This window comes from Solanum dulcamara, chromosome 1, assembly GCF_947179165.1.
Source record: "Solanum dulcamara chromosome 1, daSolDulc1.2, whole genome shotgun sequence".
NCBI classification, from domain to species: Eukaryota; Viridiplantae; Streptophyta; class Magnoliopsida; order Solanales; family Solanaceae; genus Solanum; species Solanum dulcamara.
The window spans coordinates 70,655,523-70,672,183 of NC_077237.1; the positions used below are offsets into that span (position 1 = coordinate 70,655,523).

The 16,661-nt window shown below is 35.6% G+C and overlaps 1 protein-coding gene across 1 annotated transcript; it reads right to left on the bottom strand.

Annotated features, from left to right (window-relative positions):
- Positions 1-2,334: 2,334 nt before the first annotated feature.
- On the bottom strand, positions 2,335-3,537 carry LOC129888711 (26.5 kDa heat shock protein, mitochondrial). Its single transcript, XM_055963693.1, has 2 exons — positions 3,108-3,537; positions 2,335-2,949 (listed from the first exon to the last, which is right to left on the bottom strand). The coding sequence occupies exons 1-2, from the start codon at positions 3,346-3,348 to the stop codon at positions 2,534-2,536; spliced, it is 657 nt and encodes a 218-aa protein (XP_055819668.1). The 5' UTR covers positions 3,349-3,537; the 3' UTR covers positions 2,335-2,533.
- Positions 3,538-16,661: the final 13,124 nt, after the last annotated feature.

A 16,661-nucleotide genomic window follows, 5' to 3' on the forward strand; every position in this document is an offset into this window, starting at 1 on the left:
ATGGAGGAGATTTTGAAGATGGAGATGAAACTTGTTGAATATTATGTGAAGAAGATTGAACAAATTTATTTTGTCAAAAATTCAAGTCAAATAAGAGAATTGTTGGGTGTTTGCCCTGACTTTCCTATCATAATTGAGTTTTCCTTTTCCTAAAAGGAAAACACAAAGTCTCCATATCTGGCTTGTCTTTTTTCTTGCACGAAAAGATTTATGGCTATAAATAGAGGCTCATTCTTTCTAACTTTGTAGCATCCACAATATTTTAGGGGAGAAACAGTGAGACACGAGTGTTACGTTAATAGTTGTGTGAACCAATTTTTATGTTGAGTGAATTGTGTGATGTTATTTCTCTTGTTATTATGTACTCTATTTTATATAGTGGATTGTTCATCTTCTCTTGTGGATGTAAGTTGAATGTTCGAACCACGTTAAATTATTGTCTCTTTTAATATATATATTTTTTGTCTTTTTACTCATAATCTTTCAAAGTTTATTTTGCTAACTTTCATATGACACTCAATTATTTTGATGCTAACAATGGATAGGAATGGAGGGCGGAGGGAGGATATTGGAGACTGAATTAGGATATTGCAAAAATTTCGAAGATGTTTTCTCAATTATGTAACAAACTTTGTGATGGCAACTAAAGTAACATCGAACCAAACCAAGAGCAATATAATAACAGGACAACACAAAAGTTTAAAATTGGATAATAAGTCAAAAACACATGTCACTCTTTTAAAATAACTAACTTTACAAAAGCTCTTCATTCTTGCTGATATATACACTAAAACAACAAAAACAATTTGTAGCGAAAATAAATATGCATATTAAATTTTTTATGATATTAATCAGTTACCACTAAATTTAATATTACTATAAATTTTAAGAATATGTACAAAAAATGTTAATTATTTTTAAAAATATATTTAAAAATAATTAAATTATTATTGTTTAATAATTACCGCATTTTTATTTTTTTTATATAATGATAGTAATAGCTAGTGTCATATAATCCGTACTAAGATCCAGCCCAAACCAACATTGACATTGTACTTAGGATTATCAATCTATAAGGATAGATCAATAACGAAGGAAAACCTTGAATTAACTGATAAAGTTGCTAGGTAAGACTGTGTACAATACATTCTTGTGGTCAGACCCTTCTTCGAACCCCGCGTATAGCGGGAGCTTTAGTGCACCGAACTGCCAACAATAAGGATAGCTCAATAACAAATAAATTATTCATATATTAATTTTTGCAATTTATACGATATTGAATAGGTTAATAAGAAATAAATTAATCATGAATAAATTCATAAATTCATAAACCCATATTATTATAAATGTATACATAATTAATGCATGAATGATAGAAGATAAAATAACTAATACATATATAACTAAAATATGAATAACTAATTTCTATATAAAATAATATGTAAATTCATTCATAATTAATTTCTACATTATTAATAACAAATAAATTATTCATATATTAATTTTTATAATTTATACGATATTGGATAGGTTAATAGGAAATAAATTAATCATGAATAAATTCAAAATCCCATATAACTATAAATGTATACATAATTAATGTATAAATGATAGAAGATAAAATAACTAATACATATATAACTAAAGTATGAATAACTAATTTCTATATAAAATAATATGTAAATTCATTCATAATTAATTTCTACATTATTAATATCGACATAATTTTAATCAACTATCAAATAACTACTCCTTTCCTTTCATCTTATATTAGATGAACATCTCACGAAAAATATTTATCTCATATTACTTGATCACTTATTAAATTAGCATAAAATTAATTACATTACTTGATCACTTACTAAATCTGCATAAAATTAATTAATTTTTTTCCATTTTACCCTACAATTAATATGAACAAAAAATAAAATTAATCAATTTATTAATAATTTTTTAATTACAATATAAAAGAAGAAATACTAATTGCTTTGTTGATAGCTTATGAAAATTTTCCTATGAATTATGAAATTTTTCTTTATTTAGAAGTGTTTCATAATTAATTCTATAATTCTAATCGACTATTAAATGACCTACTAAATTACCTTGCTGATAGCTTGTGATAATTTCCCTTATTTAGAGGTATTTTTTTCACGTAAGAAGTCTTTTATGTCCTTGTTGCTCTTTTGAATTCTTTATGGTGATCCTTGTTGCTCTTTTTAATTCTTTATTGATCACCATACATTGATGCAACATTATCATTTCACTATTATTAGTTGAATCACAGACTAGAAGTAATCAATTTATTTATAATTTCCAAGAGAAAAAGCAGGGGGTAAAAACAGAGCATTACAGAGATATTTCATATTGAAATAATTGAAAAAAGAAGGAAAAGAAAACAAAGGCAAAACCACTCTTGTCACAGCCTCTTGAAAATCAAAAGAGAACTTAGTTATTATAAAAACAGCCACGGCATATTCAGATAATACTAATTATTAAGTACATACTTATTACACTTTTGAACCAAAGAAAAACCTCACATAACTTGAATTTCCTTAACATCTTTCTTAGACTTGTCACTTCTAGGAATAGTAATTGTCAAAACACCACTTTTCATCTCAGCCTTAATCTCATCAACCTTAGCATCTTCAGGCAACACAATGCTATTATTGTAGTAACCATAGCTACTTGATGACCAAAACTCATCATCTGAACCTTCTTCCTTCTCCTCTTCCTTGTGTTCACCCTTTATTGTCAGAATTCCATCCTCAACCATAATCTTCACGCCCTCCTTGCCTAACCCTGGCACGTCGTAACGGATTTTGTAACTCTTATCATCCTCCTTATACCTTCCCATTAATTGAGAGGGATTCAAGTTTAGGTTATCAAATAACCTGTTGATATTCTCTGTGACTTGCAATAATGCATTTCCAAGTCCTGTTGGTAAATTTTCTGTTCAACAATAAACAAATTTAGAATTTAGAGTGGGTAAATTGAACTATATATAGGAAAAGTAAACCCAAAATAGAATGTGAAATTAAGTAATAAAAATGTGTTTTCTAGAAGAAATGATGAAAAATTTCAACCTATAAGTTTGTATTAAGTCGTACCGAAAAGAGCAGGGTTGTTGCGTCTCCAAAGATTGGCACGGCGTCGTCTCCTTGGAAATAACTTTGATTTATTGCCACTGTCGGAAACAGCTACTTGTTGTTTCTCAGATTTTCCTGCATCAACTACTTGTTGTTCATCGGCGGACTTTGTAGACAAGCGTCGTACAAGTTGAGAGCACCATCTCTGTTTCTGTACATTATTCAGCTGCAGATTCTTCAAAGCTAAGCGTGCCAAAGCCATTACTAAAAATTAACTAATTAATTCTTTGATAACAACACTCACTGGTTACTCTAATTAGCTTGTTGGCTTTCTGGTCTTGCAATTGAGAATTGAGACGATTTATATATTAATAGGTGAAGATAAATATAAGTAGGTTCTAGGAGGAGCTTGATGATGTGTAGGATAGTATCAAAGCTTTGAGAAGTTTCTTGCTATTTCTTCGAGCATAAGAGTCTTCCAGAGACTCCCACTCTATAATATAGTACTACTTTCCACGAATTTTTGCCCCGCAACTACTAATTTATTAACGGGTTATTAATTAAATTCACATTTTTTAATTTATAACTTTTGAGCATAATTGTTTTACTTTTTGAATTCTAGATAAATTAGTATCTTCATTAAGTGAATTGTTTGAAAAAAAATTTATATTTCAAAATATATGAATTATTTAAAGTTTTTAAAAATTATTAAAGTTTTTTTCTTATATTATTTGAATTCTTAAAAAATATCAATAAATGTGTATTGAATTTTTTTCATACTTACCTTTCATTTAATATGTTCCTTAATTACTTTACATTTTATAATAGTTTGGACATAATCAAAAGGATAATCATGAAAATAATTTTTAACTTATATTCATAAATATTTTTCTTAAAATATGTGTCAAATTTCAATAATTCACAACTAAAGTAAAAATCATTCTTTCCATCTCAAAATACTTATTATAACTTATTTTTTGAAAATCAATTTAATTAAATTTTAAAATTAGAAATTATATAAAAATATTATAAGTTATAAATTTTCTCATATATTATGGAGATATCAATGTTTGAACAAACCGTTCGTGATTTCAAAACTTCCAACTTAAGATATGAATATTTTTGGCAATAGTGAGCAAAAGCTTAAAGGGAAACGAACATGACAAACATGACAGACGATTCAAAAATTTGTTTCTCCACTGAAAATGCTTCAACGATGAAAGATTTAAGGAATGCAACTCATTCATCTCTTTGAAAATTTCATAAATATCCTCTTTATAAGATAAAATAGGGTCTGGAGAAGCTTTGAAAAGTTTTTCACAAATCTCTTTTCAAAGGTCGAAAATGCACTTCTTTTTATGGTTAAAGACGAGCTTTTTTTCTTCAAAAGCAAATATAGTTGAACTCGATTTTGAAAGAACTCAAATGATTTAGTTCAAATTAGGAGTCAACCATTTTAAAGTTGGATCATGAGAAGTACATGATGTTTTTTTCCTCGCTCATCAGTTGAAATTGACTTTGTCTTATATTTTGGCCATGCAATAGATTTATCACTAACTTGCGGACTTTTATGTAGTGATCATATTATATGTTCGATGGTATTTTTCTATGAAAAAGGGGTTAGCAAAGTCACTTGACCATGATTAGGAGATGAGAGATTCACGATAATGACATTTCCACTTTGAGATGTTTACGTTCTTGAAGGACTATTAAAGTTTCGAACTTCGACAACTTCTAAAATCAACAGCTTTAGACAGAGTGAGTTTAGGCCTTTTCTTCTTCCAACATTAATTTTCATTGTTGCTTTTTCTTGTTTCCTGAAGAGCACGCTTACTAGATGAAAGAATTTGAGGGAATTCCTCTATATCGATACAAGTATGAACTCTTTTTCCCAAGATGGATATTGGATGTACTAAAATTTCTTCGCAAAATTATCACAGAAGAAAATATCACTTTTGACATAATATAACGAGATATACAAATTCGACAATATTTAAATCCCTCATCAAGTGAACTGGTACGAAGATTGTTTTTAGATAGCTAGAAATATCTTGATGAGAATCAAATCGACTGTCACGACCCCGACCATCGTGACTGACACCCACACTAATCCTCCGGTGGGAGAATCATTCTTACAGCCCAAGTTAACGACATTTACGAGATATACACAATTTGAACATACGAAAGCAGGTTTAAACAATAATAAATACTAAGCTCCCATAAACTCAAAAAACAATCTAGTAATCAACTTAACATGCGGAAATATTCTAGGATTTGAAAGTCATCGTACCAAAACTCTAAAACTAAACAAGTCTAGAAAAGGGAATGCATTTCCCACAAGAAAGTCATTAACGAATAAAACAACGTTTGAACATCTAAGTCCCGAATGAAGGACTAAGATAAATGAGGGAGAGTCCACGGCAGCATGACAGAATAGCTCACTCTTGGGCTCGAACAAGATCACTACTCCTTTAGGCGAGGTCTCTATGCAACTGACTGAATATGCCCTGTACTCAACAAAGACTAAGCAAGTGTAGTATCAGTACACAAAATCAACAGTGTACTAGTAGGATCACCCGGTTAGCCAGTAAGCGGATCATGGACAAGTAAACTCAACACAATAAGCACATATATACAAAATAAGTTAACCATTTTCACTTATTTCAATAGTCAACATGATACAGTTCAATAACCTCAATTCACATAACTTCACGTAAGGGTCCTCTCAGGGGACCTACAAACACTCAACTGGTGTTGGAACGTGACACCCGATCCAAGATTTTTATCAGAATATGACACCCAATCCAAGTGTGTGTCGAAACATAACACCCGATCCAAGTGTGTGTCGAAACGTGACACCCGATCTAATATATGTCGGAATGTGACACCCGATTCCAACATACAAAAATAGCCACAAGTACATTCAGTATTCAATATTATATCGCCAAGAACAAGTTCATCACAAAACAGGCCAGCAAGTGATCATTTCACATATAATATAGCATGTTCCCCTATTCATATATGCATATGCATATCATGAAATAATTTAACAAGTACATAAAACACATACAGGAAAAAATCATCACCTACCTTGAATTCGAGCTTCAACAACCTTAACGTGCAAGAACTTTCCCTTTCCAAGTTCGTTCCGCTAGCTCTTAGTCTAAAACAAGTCACATATATACAAAAGGTCAATACAATGACCTATTTCACATGAATTATAAGATAATTTACCTCCTAGGAAAAAATCCATGATCCTATCTCCACCCTAGGGCTATTTTCCACAATTAATTTTAATTCAAACCCTCCCCCAATGATCACCCATCCTAGTTTATAAGTATTAGGAATCAAAGGATGAGTTTAGGGAGTAAAATCCTTACCTTAAGCATGGAAATCTGTGGAAAATTGATGAAATTCACCCTAGGTCACCTTTTGTTGTTTTAGAAATTGTTTTTCCAGAACTAGACCGTTTTTAGGGTTTTTTCCGACTTAAGTTACGACTTTCCCGCTCTGGCGGGATATGCAAAAATAGTGATCTAGGAGTTTGAGCTCCAAGCCCCCATTTCACAACACACCCCATTTTAAAGATGTATAAAATTATACCATTCACGCCAAGTCCAGCTTTGGGAGTTTTACTCGCCCGAATACGATTCCGTAAAGCCGTAAATGCTCCATATTATCTTGGCTATCTTTTTACCCAACCAAATCAGAGATTTGATGCCCCACCATTTAAAAAGTCACCCTAGACTTCACCTGACTTAGAATTCGTCCAAGTTTGGCGTAGGCTAAATTTTTCTAAAGTTACTACCCAAAGTTTTCTGGCCCAAAATCCTTCCCTATTGGACTATCCATAATGATAGGGACAGGTCATTACAATAGATACCAATTTACCCATCACTCGTCTTCGAGTGACTATCTAAGGAAAATATGACTAAAGTAGAGATAGAGTAGTACCTGTTTTGACGAACAATTAAGGATACTTGTCTCACATGTCCTTCTCAGTCTCCCAAATAGCTTTCTCCAATGAACGATGTTTCCATTGCACTTTAACCATATTTATCTCTTTAGTACTCATCTTCTGGACATCACGATTAAGGATTAAAACTGGCTCTTTCTCATACTGAAGGTCCTTGTCTAACAACATTCAGTCTCATTTAATGATGTAGTCTACATTCCTATGGTACCTTTTTAACATCGACACATGGAACACCGGGTGTACCTCAGAAAAGCTAGGTGGCAAGGCCAATTTATATGTCACTGGCCCTACACAATCAAGAATTTCAAAAGGGTCAATATAGCGAGGACTGAGTTTTCCCTTCTTACCAAACCTCATTACCCCTTTAATGGGTGACACTTTTAGAAGTACTTGCTCACCAGCCTTGAATGTCATATCTCTTATCTTACGGTCAGCATACTCTTTTTGATGACTTTGAGCTGCTAGAAGCTTAGCTTTGATGCTCCTTACCTTATCCTGAGCATCCCTCACTAAGTCCATTCCCAATGGCTCCACTTCTCCAGCTTCAAACCACCCTATGGGAGACCTACAACCCCTTCCATAAATGGCTTCAAATGGTGCCATCTCAATGCTAGAATAGTAGCTATTATTGTAGGAGAACTCATATAAGGGCAAGAACTTATCTCAATGTCCCCCAAAGTCGATCACACATGCCCTCAACATATCTTCGGGCGCTTGGATAATCCTTTCTTACTGCCCATCTGTCTGTGGATGGAAAGTTATACTGAAAATGAGTTGAGTGCCCATCATACTTGACACCATATAGATAATACATCTAAATTTTTAGTGCAAACACTATCGCTACTAACTCTAATTCGTAAGTCAGGTAGTTCCTCTCATGCACCTTTAACTTCCATGAAGCATAAGCTACAACATTTTTATCCTGCATCAATACAACACCCAAACCTGAATGTGAAACATTACAATAAACAATGATGTTTTAACATTCGACTAGTAGGGTCAAAATTGGTGTTGTGGTAGAAATAGTTTTAAGCTTTTGAAAACTCTCTTTGCACTTGCTAGTCCACTCAAATAACATCTCCTTTTTAGTCAGTTTAGTCAAGTGAGTAGCAATAGAAGAAAAGTTCTTCACGAACCGGTGATAATAACTGGCCAATCCCACAAAACTTCTAACCTTAGTCACAAAAATAGGCCGAGCCTAGTTCTTAACTGCCTCAATCTTTTGCGGGTCTACTATCATGCTTTTTTTTTGAAATAACATGGCTTAAAAAGGCAACTGAAGGCGGGTAGAATTTACACTTAGAAAATTTTGCATACAACTTTTGCCTTCCCAAAACACCTAAGACAATTTGGAGATGATCTACATGTTTCTGTTCACTTTTTGAATATACCAATATATTATCTATAAACACGATCACAAAAAAATTTAGGAATGGCTTGAACACCCCATTCATCAAACTCATAAAGGTTGCAGATGTATTGGTTAGCCCAAGACATCACCAAAAATTTATAGTGCCCATACCTGATTCTAAAACCTGTTTTGGGCACATCCTCAAGCCTAATTTTTAATTGATGACACCCAAACCCGAGATCAATCTTTGAGAAGACTGAGGCACCTTACAACTGATAAAAATTTATCAATACGAGGCAAAGGGTATTTATTTCTGATGGTAACCTTATTTAGTTGTTGGTAGTTAATGCACATTCTCATACTACCATCATTTTTCTTGACAAACAACACAGGAGCACCCCAAGGGGAAGCATTGGGATGAATAAATCCCTTATCAAGAAATTCCTGGATCTAAGACTTAAGCTCTCTCAACTCTGACGGAGCCATACGGTAGGGAGGAATGGAAATTGGACCAGTATCAGGTTCTAAGTCAATGCAGAAATCTATATCTTGGTCAAGAGGCATAACAGGCAAGTCTGAAGGAAATACTTCCAGAAATTCGCACACCACTAGAATAGACTCAATAGAAGGAGACTCTACATCCATATTTCAAATGTGGGCCAAATAGGCCAAACGACCCTGCCCTACCATTTTTCTAGCTTGGAGAAAAGATATGACCTTAGCTGGCTTAGGCTTGTACACCCCTTCCCATTTTAACCTTTCCCTCCCCAGGATCGCTAGAGCCATAGTTTTTGCATTGCAATTAAGTAAAGCAAAATAGGGGGACAACCAAGTCATGCCTAAGATCACATCAAAACCTATCATGTCTAAAATCACTAAGTCAACCCAAGTCTTTTATCCCATAAACACCACAGAATAAGCACAATAAACATGAGTGACTATGACTAACTCTCCAATAGGGGTAGAAATATAAATAAGGGGGTGAGTACACTCCCTCCGTATATGTTCCGGCTCTCCACAATTAAAACAACCGCGATCAAAAGATGAGAAGCTAATTAGGAATGATGTTCCCTAACCCTCATGGGCTAGATACTGTTGTAGAGTACCTAAAAAATTGCCAGTAGAAATGGGCAGCACTGATTGAGTTGGTCGGGTTGCAATTACCGGCCTGCCTTCCCCTCTAGAATAGGATCCCTAGAAATTACCTGTGCTCTTGGGCTTCTTAACCAAGTCTTTATCATGTCCATCTCTTCTCACACCTTTAACCATTTTCACAAAAGTCAGTGACTTTGTTGAAACTCTTGCCTGACGAAATCAAATAAGCAGACAACACCTGCAACTCGGGGTTCAACCCCTTCACAAACAACCTAATCCTCTGTTCCTCCATAGTGACTAATTGAGTAGCATAATTGAATAATGCATGAAATTTGGCCTCACAAGCAGCCACTGATAACCCTCCTTGCTCTAGCTCCATAAACTCATCCTTCTTTCGGTCCTTCAAAGTATGGGGCACATACATTTCTAAAAATAAGGCATAAAAATAAACCCATGAAGTGGGGGAAACACTGGCGAATGACACTCTACATAAGCCCTTCACTACTGCTTAGCTTCACCCTTCAGCTAAAATATCATAAACTCCACTCCATGCTAGTGCACTATACCTAGCTTATGAAAACTCTTATAGCAGTCAAGGATGAACTCATAGGCATCCTCATTCTCAGTTCCATGAAGGACTAAAGGTTTGAGCTTTAGGAACTTGGTGAGCATTTCATGCTCAATATCGGTCATCACTGGACCCATGAGTGGTCTGAAGAAGGCATCAGTGCCAACTACCTCATCTGCTAGCTAAGATGTAGTAGCAAGGGGATGAGCAATAGGAGCTAGTACTACAAGCATAGTGGGAATGGCTCTAGTGCTAGCCAACCAACTCAAGAAGGTTGGGTGCAACTTCAACCTCTCAGGTAGTCTCAACTGATAAGCAACCTCGCCAACTTTTTGAACCACTTCAAATGGTCCATCATACTTTGGGATTAAACCACATTTCCTAAACTTACTTGTGATCTGCTTCTAGATTTGAGAAGTAAGTTTGAGCAGCACCCTGTCACCAACACTGAAGTCCAGCGACCTCCTTCGCTGGTCTGCATATTTCTTCATATATTTCTGGGCCTTATGCAAACTGTCTTGTGCTTCAATAAGCACTTCTTGCTTGTCCCTGGCATAAAGGTAAGCAGTAGGACACTTCCCTTGCGTCTTGTGCTTGGTAACATCAAGTGGGTTCATAGGTTGTCTTCCTAGGACCAACTTAAATGGGCTCCTCTCCGTCACTGATGAATTGTGCAAATTATAACAAAATTGTGCACTATCCAGTAGATCAACCCAATTCCACTGACTTACCATCACAAAATGCCTTAGATATTCCTACAACAAATGGTTAATTCTTTTAGTTTACCTATCAGTCTAAGGGTAGTTCGCTGTAAGAATTTTAAATAAGTTCCCATCATGTTGAACAAAGCTGTCCAGAATCGACCCGTGAATCGTTTATCCCTATCACTGATGATATAAGTTGGCACACCAAAGAACTTAACCATATTTTTGTAGAACAAATCCGTAGCAACATCCGACAAACACACTACCGGAGCAGCAACAAAGATAGCATACTTTGAGAACTTGTCCACCACAACCATGACTGAATCCATCCTGTTTACCTTTGGAAACCCACCAATAAAGTCCATCAAAATAGACATCCACGACCTTTCAGGAATAGGAAGAGGCTGTAGCAACCCTGCTTCCTTCTTACATTCCGTCTTATTTAGTTGGCAAACCAGACATGTTTTTGCGTACGCTTCAACATCATCCTTTATTTTTGGCAAATAATACATACGAGACAGTAGTGCCAACATCTGTTCCACACTCGGATGCCCCGCCCATGTAAAGTCATGCACCTCTTTCATTAGTGCTTTACGTAGATCACCACCTTGATGTATGATAATTCTCCCTCTTGAAATAGAGTAGATCGTCCTCGATCCATACCTCCACACTATCCCATCTTTGAATTGACTCATTAACTTAATATATAATGAATCATTGGCAGTACATAGTCTAATTTTATCAACAAAATCAGACTCCAATCTAGAAATTGAATGCAAAGCAGTGAATACCTCTTTTCTACTCAAGGCATCGACAACTTGGTTATGTATTCCTGGCTTATGCTCCTACATAAAGTCATACTCTGCCAAGAAATCTTGCAAATGGGCCTGCTTAGGACTCAACTTGCATTGCATTTTGAAGTATGTATTTGCAACATTGTCCGTCCTCACCACGAACTTTGTTCCCAGCAGATACACATGCCACGTCTGCAGGTAATGCACCACAACAACCATCACCTTCTCGTGAGTAGAGTATCGTTTATCTACTTTATTCAAATTTCTACTTTCAAAAGCCATGGGGTGCCCTTCTTGCACCAACACGCCTCCCACGACCTTGTCTAAAGCATCAGTATAAACTTCGAACAACAATTCAAAATCTGGCAGCCTTAGTATGGGTTCTAAAGTAATGGTCTCCTTCAATACCTTGAACACACCATCACATTTTTCAGACCACGCCCACACTACATCCTTCTTCAACAAACCTGTCAAGGAAGCAACCTTCTTTGAATATCCAACAATGAATTTATGATAGTAGCTTGCTAGCCTAAGGAAAGACCTCAAGTCCTTCACACTCCTTGGCGCCTGCCAATCTACAATAGCTTGCACCTTTTTTTGGTCTATCCGCACTTGATTCTAACTCACCAAGTGCCCAAGAAATTTGATTTCTTATTGAGCAAATTCACACTTCTCCATTTTTACATAGAGTTGGTACTCCCGTAACCGAGACAATACCTTTCTTAAATGGCCAATGTGTTCACCCAGCGAGCAACTATAAATAACAATTTTGTCTAAGTACACTACTACAAACTCATCAAAGTACTAGAATAAGACATTGTTCATTAAATTATAGAAAGTAACCGGGGCATTGGTTAGCCCAAATGACATTATAAGAAACTCGTATGAGCCATATCTAGTGAAATAAGTTATCTTAGACTCATCCCCTTCCACTATCCAAACCTGCCAATAACCGACCTTAGATCCATCTTTGTGAACCATCTTGCCTTGCACAACCTGTCACAACACTCTCTTATGTTTGACACTTAGTATAATTTTATGACAAACACAAATAAAATAACACACAGCGTTACAGGTAATTGTCCAACCTTTATTAATCTCTCACTCAGATTTTACAAAGGACCTCACGTATTTGGAAAGGCTTACAAAATCTTGCTACTTGCCTTAGCCAATCTATGCCTATATATTTACAAGTTATGCAACCTCTCGTAGCAGTCAAGGATGAACTCATAGGCATCCTCATTCTCAGTGCCATGGAAGACTGGAGGTTTGAGCTTTAGGAACTTGGTTTGCATTTCATGATCAGTACCAGTCATCACTGGACCCATGAGTGGTCTGAAGAAGGAATTAGTGCCTACTACCTCATTTTCTAGCTGAGATGTAGTAGCAACAGGATGAGAAATAGGAGCTAGTGCTACGAGCATGGTGGAAATGGCTCTAGTGCTAGCCAACCTACTCAAGAAGTCCATAATCTGCTGAGCTAGTTTGGGGTCCAGAGGGGGAATACCAGCAACCCCATTCTGGGTGTCTTCCTCCTGTTCAACATTCTCCTCTTCCTCTCCAACCACTACATCTCCCTCTAACTTATTCTGGAGAGTAGGAGGGGCCTCACCTAAAGGATGCCTATTACTAAGTGAAAGTGGAAAAATATAACCATGGATTTTGTGGAAGGTATTCCCAAGACCTTGGGGAAGTATGATTTGATTTTGTCCATTGTATAGAGGTTGACTAAATCAGGCCACTTCATTCCAGTTAGAGTGGATTACAACTCTCAACAGTTGGCTAAGATTTATGTCAAGGAGATATTTAAGGTTGTATAAGGTGCCCTTTTGTATCATTTTAGACTATGGTACTTGGTTTACTTTGAAGTTTAGGGTATGTTGCATGATGAGTTTGGCACCCAACTCACTTTTAGTATATTTTTTCATCCACAGACAGATGGACAGTTAGAGAGGACTATTCTAGTATTGAAGGACATGCTGAAAGCATGTGTAATTGACTTTGGGGGCAATTGGGATCAGTTCTTACCCTTATGTGAGTTCTCTTACAACAACAACTACCACTCCGACATTGATATAGTACCATTTGAGGAACTTTATTAGAGGGGATGTTGATCGCCCATATGGTGGTTTGAGGTTGATGATGTGAAACCTTTGGGGGTTGATTTGGTAAGGAAAGCTCAAGAAAAGGTATAGGGTATCCAGGCCAAGCTTTCGACAGTCTAGAGTAGACATAAAGAGTATGTAGATAGTAAAGTAAGAGATATGACTTTTTAGGTTGGTGAACAAGTGTTGATAAGGTATCACCAATGAAAGGGGTCAGGAGGTTTGATAAAAAGGGTAAGCTTAGCCTTCGATACATTGGTCCGTTTGAGATTCTTAATATTGTGGGGCCAGTGGCTTGCAGGTTAGCACTTCCACCCAACTTGTATGTAATTCACCTAATTTTTTATGTGTTTATGTTGAAGAAGTACCATGGGAGAGAGTGTCATGACCCAAGCTAGGCCCTAGGTGTGACACAGTGATTAGAATTTTAAAGCACCCCAATCAAGCCTCTTAGCATAATATTCATGAGCATACATAAGGTAATTAAAGCAATAAAGCTAAAACATAGATGCAGAAGTAAATTCTCAATAGAAATATCTCCATGAAAGAGAAAACAACATCGAAGGATGCAACAACATAGACTATATGGACATCTAACATTCCTCTACTAGTCTAGGCAGTGTCATAAGACAAGCTCCTAGATCACCCAATATAAATGATAAAATTCATAAGAATGATAAAAGATAAATATTTCATTCTCGAAACATGAGGACTCACCAATTATAAAAGTAAGCAAGCTTAACTCTAGTCACGAATAAGAGGTGTGCGGTGATCATCAGACCCTACATTATAATACAATGTAGGCAAAAGTATGTGTTAGTACATGGAATGCACTAAGTATGTGAGAAACATGCATGAACAATAATAATAGGACATAAGCGATATGAACATGTGATGTATGACCATTATCTTAAAATATGAGTAAAATATTTAAAAACAATATTTAAACATCATAATCATGTGGTCAATGCATCAAAACGTCATCATAAGAACTTATACCTTTTCATATACCTTGGTGTGAGATAGGACTTTTAACCGACATATAAGACCATGCGAGTTATAACATAGAATCTAATGTACTCCCATACCAAAAAGGGGGAGGCTACTTGAAATGGTAGATTCCAAGATGAAACATTCTTTAACATTGAGCTATTTGTTGATCCAATAGCTAGGCCATATTAGCATAAAAAAACTACGTGGGCAAAGCAGTTAAGGACTAAAGGTTTCTATAGGATTCCCTTGGGTAGCTACTTTGGCTACCAGACGAAACCCCACATTAATATCCTCTTGATGCTTAGTCATTATCTCAATGGAATTTATGGAAGCATAGTCATTAACAATATTAGGAAAGACAATAATACGTATCAATCCTCATTATAAAATAATCATAAGATTCTCATTAACAAGGTTGATTCATAAGAATCCATGAGTAGGTTAGAGAGTCCTTCACCATCTTTAATATGAGTGTGTGAGAAAAACCCATCACAATCTTTATACTTTACTTGAAACATCATTGATACCATAGTTCATCAGAATTCATTATGCTAATGAGACATTCATAAGCCTTGATAATTATTCATAAATTATTGATAGAAATCCTTTATATGTCATGATCATAATACTTGAAAACATACTTAAAAATAACATATGGCATGGGTCAATTAAAATTAACTTAAAATCATGTAATGTAATATGAATTGTGCATAATTAGATCACAAATACTGAAGTAAACCATGATTGAGAAGATCCAATGCAATATAATACGAATTAGGAATTAGAAAAGAATTTCATAAAGAGAATTGAAGTAACATCTTGAGACTCCATAGATGAAAGGATCCATGGATAGATTCTCACATACCTTGATCACTTTGAAACCCTAAATGCAATGAATTGAAGACTTGACTTTGAATTCTCTTGGAATTTGCTCGAGGAAGAAAAAGACTCTCGAGAGAAAGCTTTAGAGAGCAGATTTTGGAATTTGGGTGTTACAGTGAGAATGAGAGGGTTAGGACTGTTAGAAATTAAATACAGGGTAGGAATTAATCCCTAAAAAAGTCCAAATACATTAATGAGATAATAGGAAAAAAACCAAAACACCCTTAAACTTAAAAAAATTGACTACTGGATGGACCATCTTCATGGTACGTAAAGATCTCCACGCATCGTGGAGTGGTCTGTGGGAACAGACTTGGTCAAGTCTGGCATGAAGAGCTCTGAAGGGAAGGCACCATAACCCATGAAGCTTACCACTAGTCATAGTGATGGTCGTAGTCATGAGGGTCGACTGACCTTGAATGGGTTGACCTCCATAGGAACCACCATATTTTATGGTGCTCTACACGGGTCGTGAACATCAAGCGTGGCATGGACTTATCAGGACCCTTGAAGGAGTTGAACCATAGGACACAACCACGGTTCATGGTGCTTCCCAAATTCCGTGAACCCTCTCGTGGTCCTCTGCCCTTATTTGTCCCAATTTCCATAGCTAGGCCATATGATCCTTTAACGGCATGTAGGCAAATTCACGTCTCATGATGGGATCCATGAAGTCCATCTTGTGCCAGACAGCTGAGATTTTTAGGAAACTTCCTTTGAACTCTGTTGTTTCGTCTACCCAACTTTCGGAATCTTACAATATCTCCCCCTTGGGAATATTCATCTTTGAATGAGACTCAAACTAGCATGAATGGAATAGAAAAGAGCCATAGTATCCCAAAAGTAGTGCAAAACTTATCGAAAATCCATAAAACATGGAATATTCAATCCCAAGCTGTAATATGAATTTAAAACTCGTTTCATCGACATGAATGTTTATGAAAATATAAGAATGTCTTAAACACATGGATTTGATAAAGTGAATCTTGAAGGAACTTAATACCTCAACTAGGGATGAAAGGAAAGAGATGAGGATATCACGACATCATATCAACTTCAGCCTCTCATGTATCACCTTTAACCTTTTGGTTCCTGCATAACTCAATT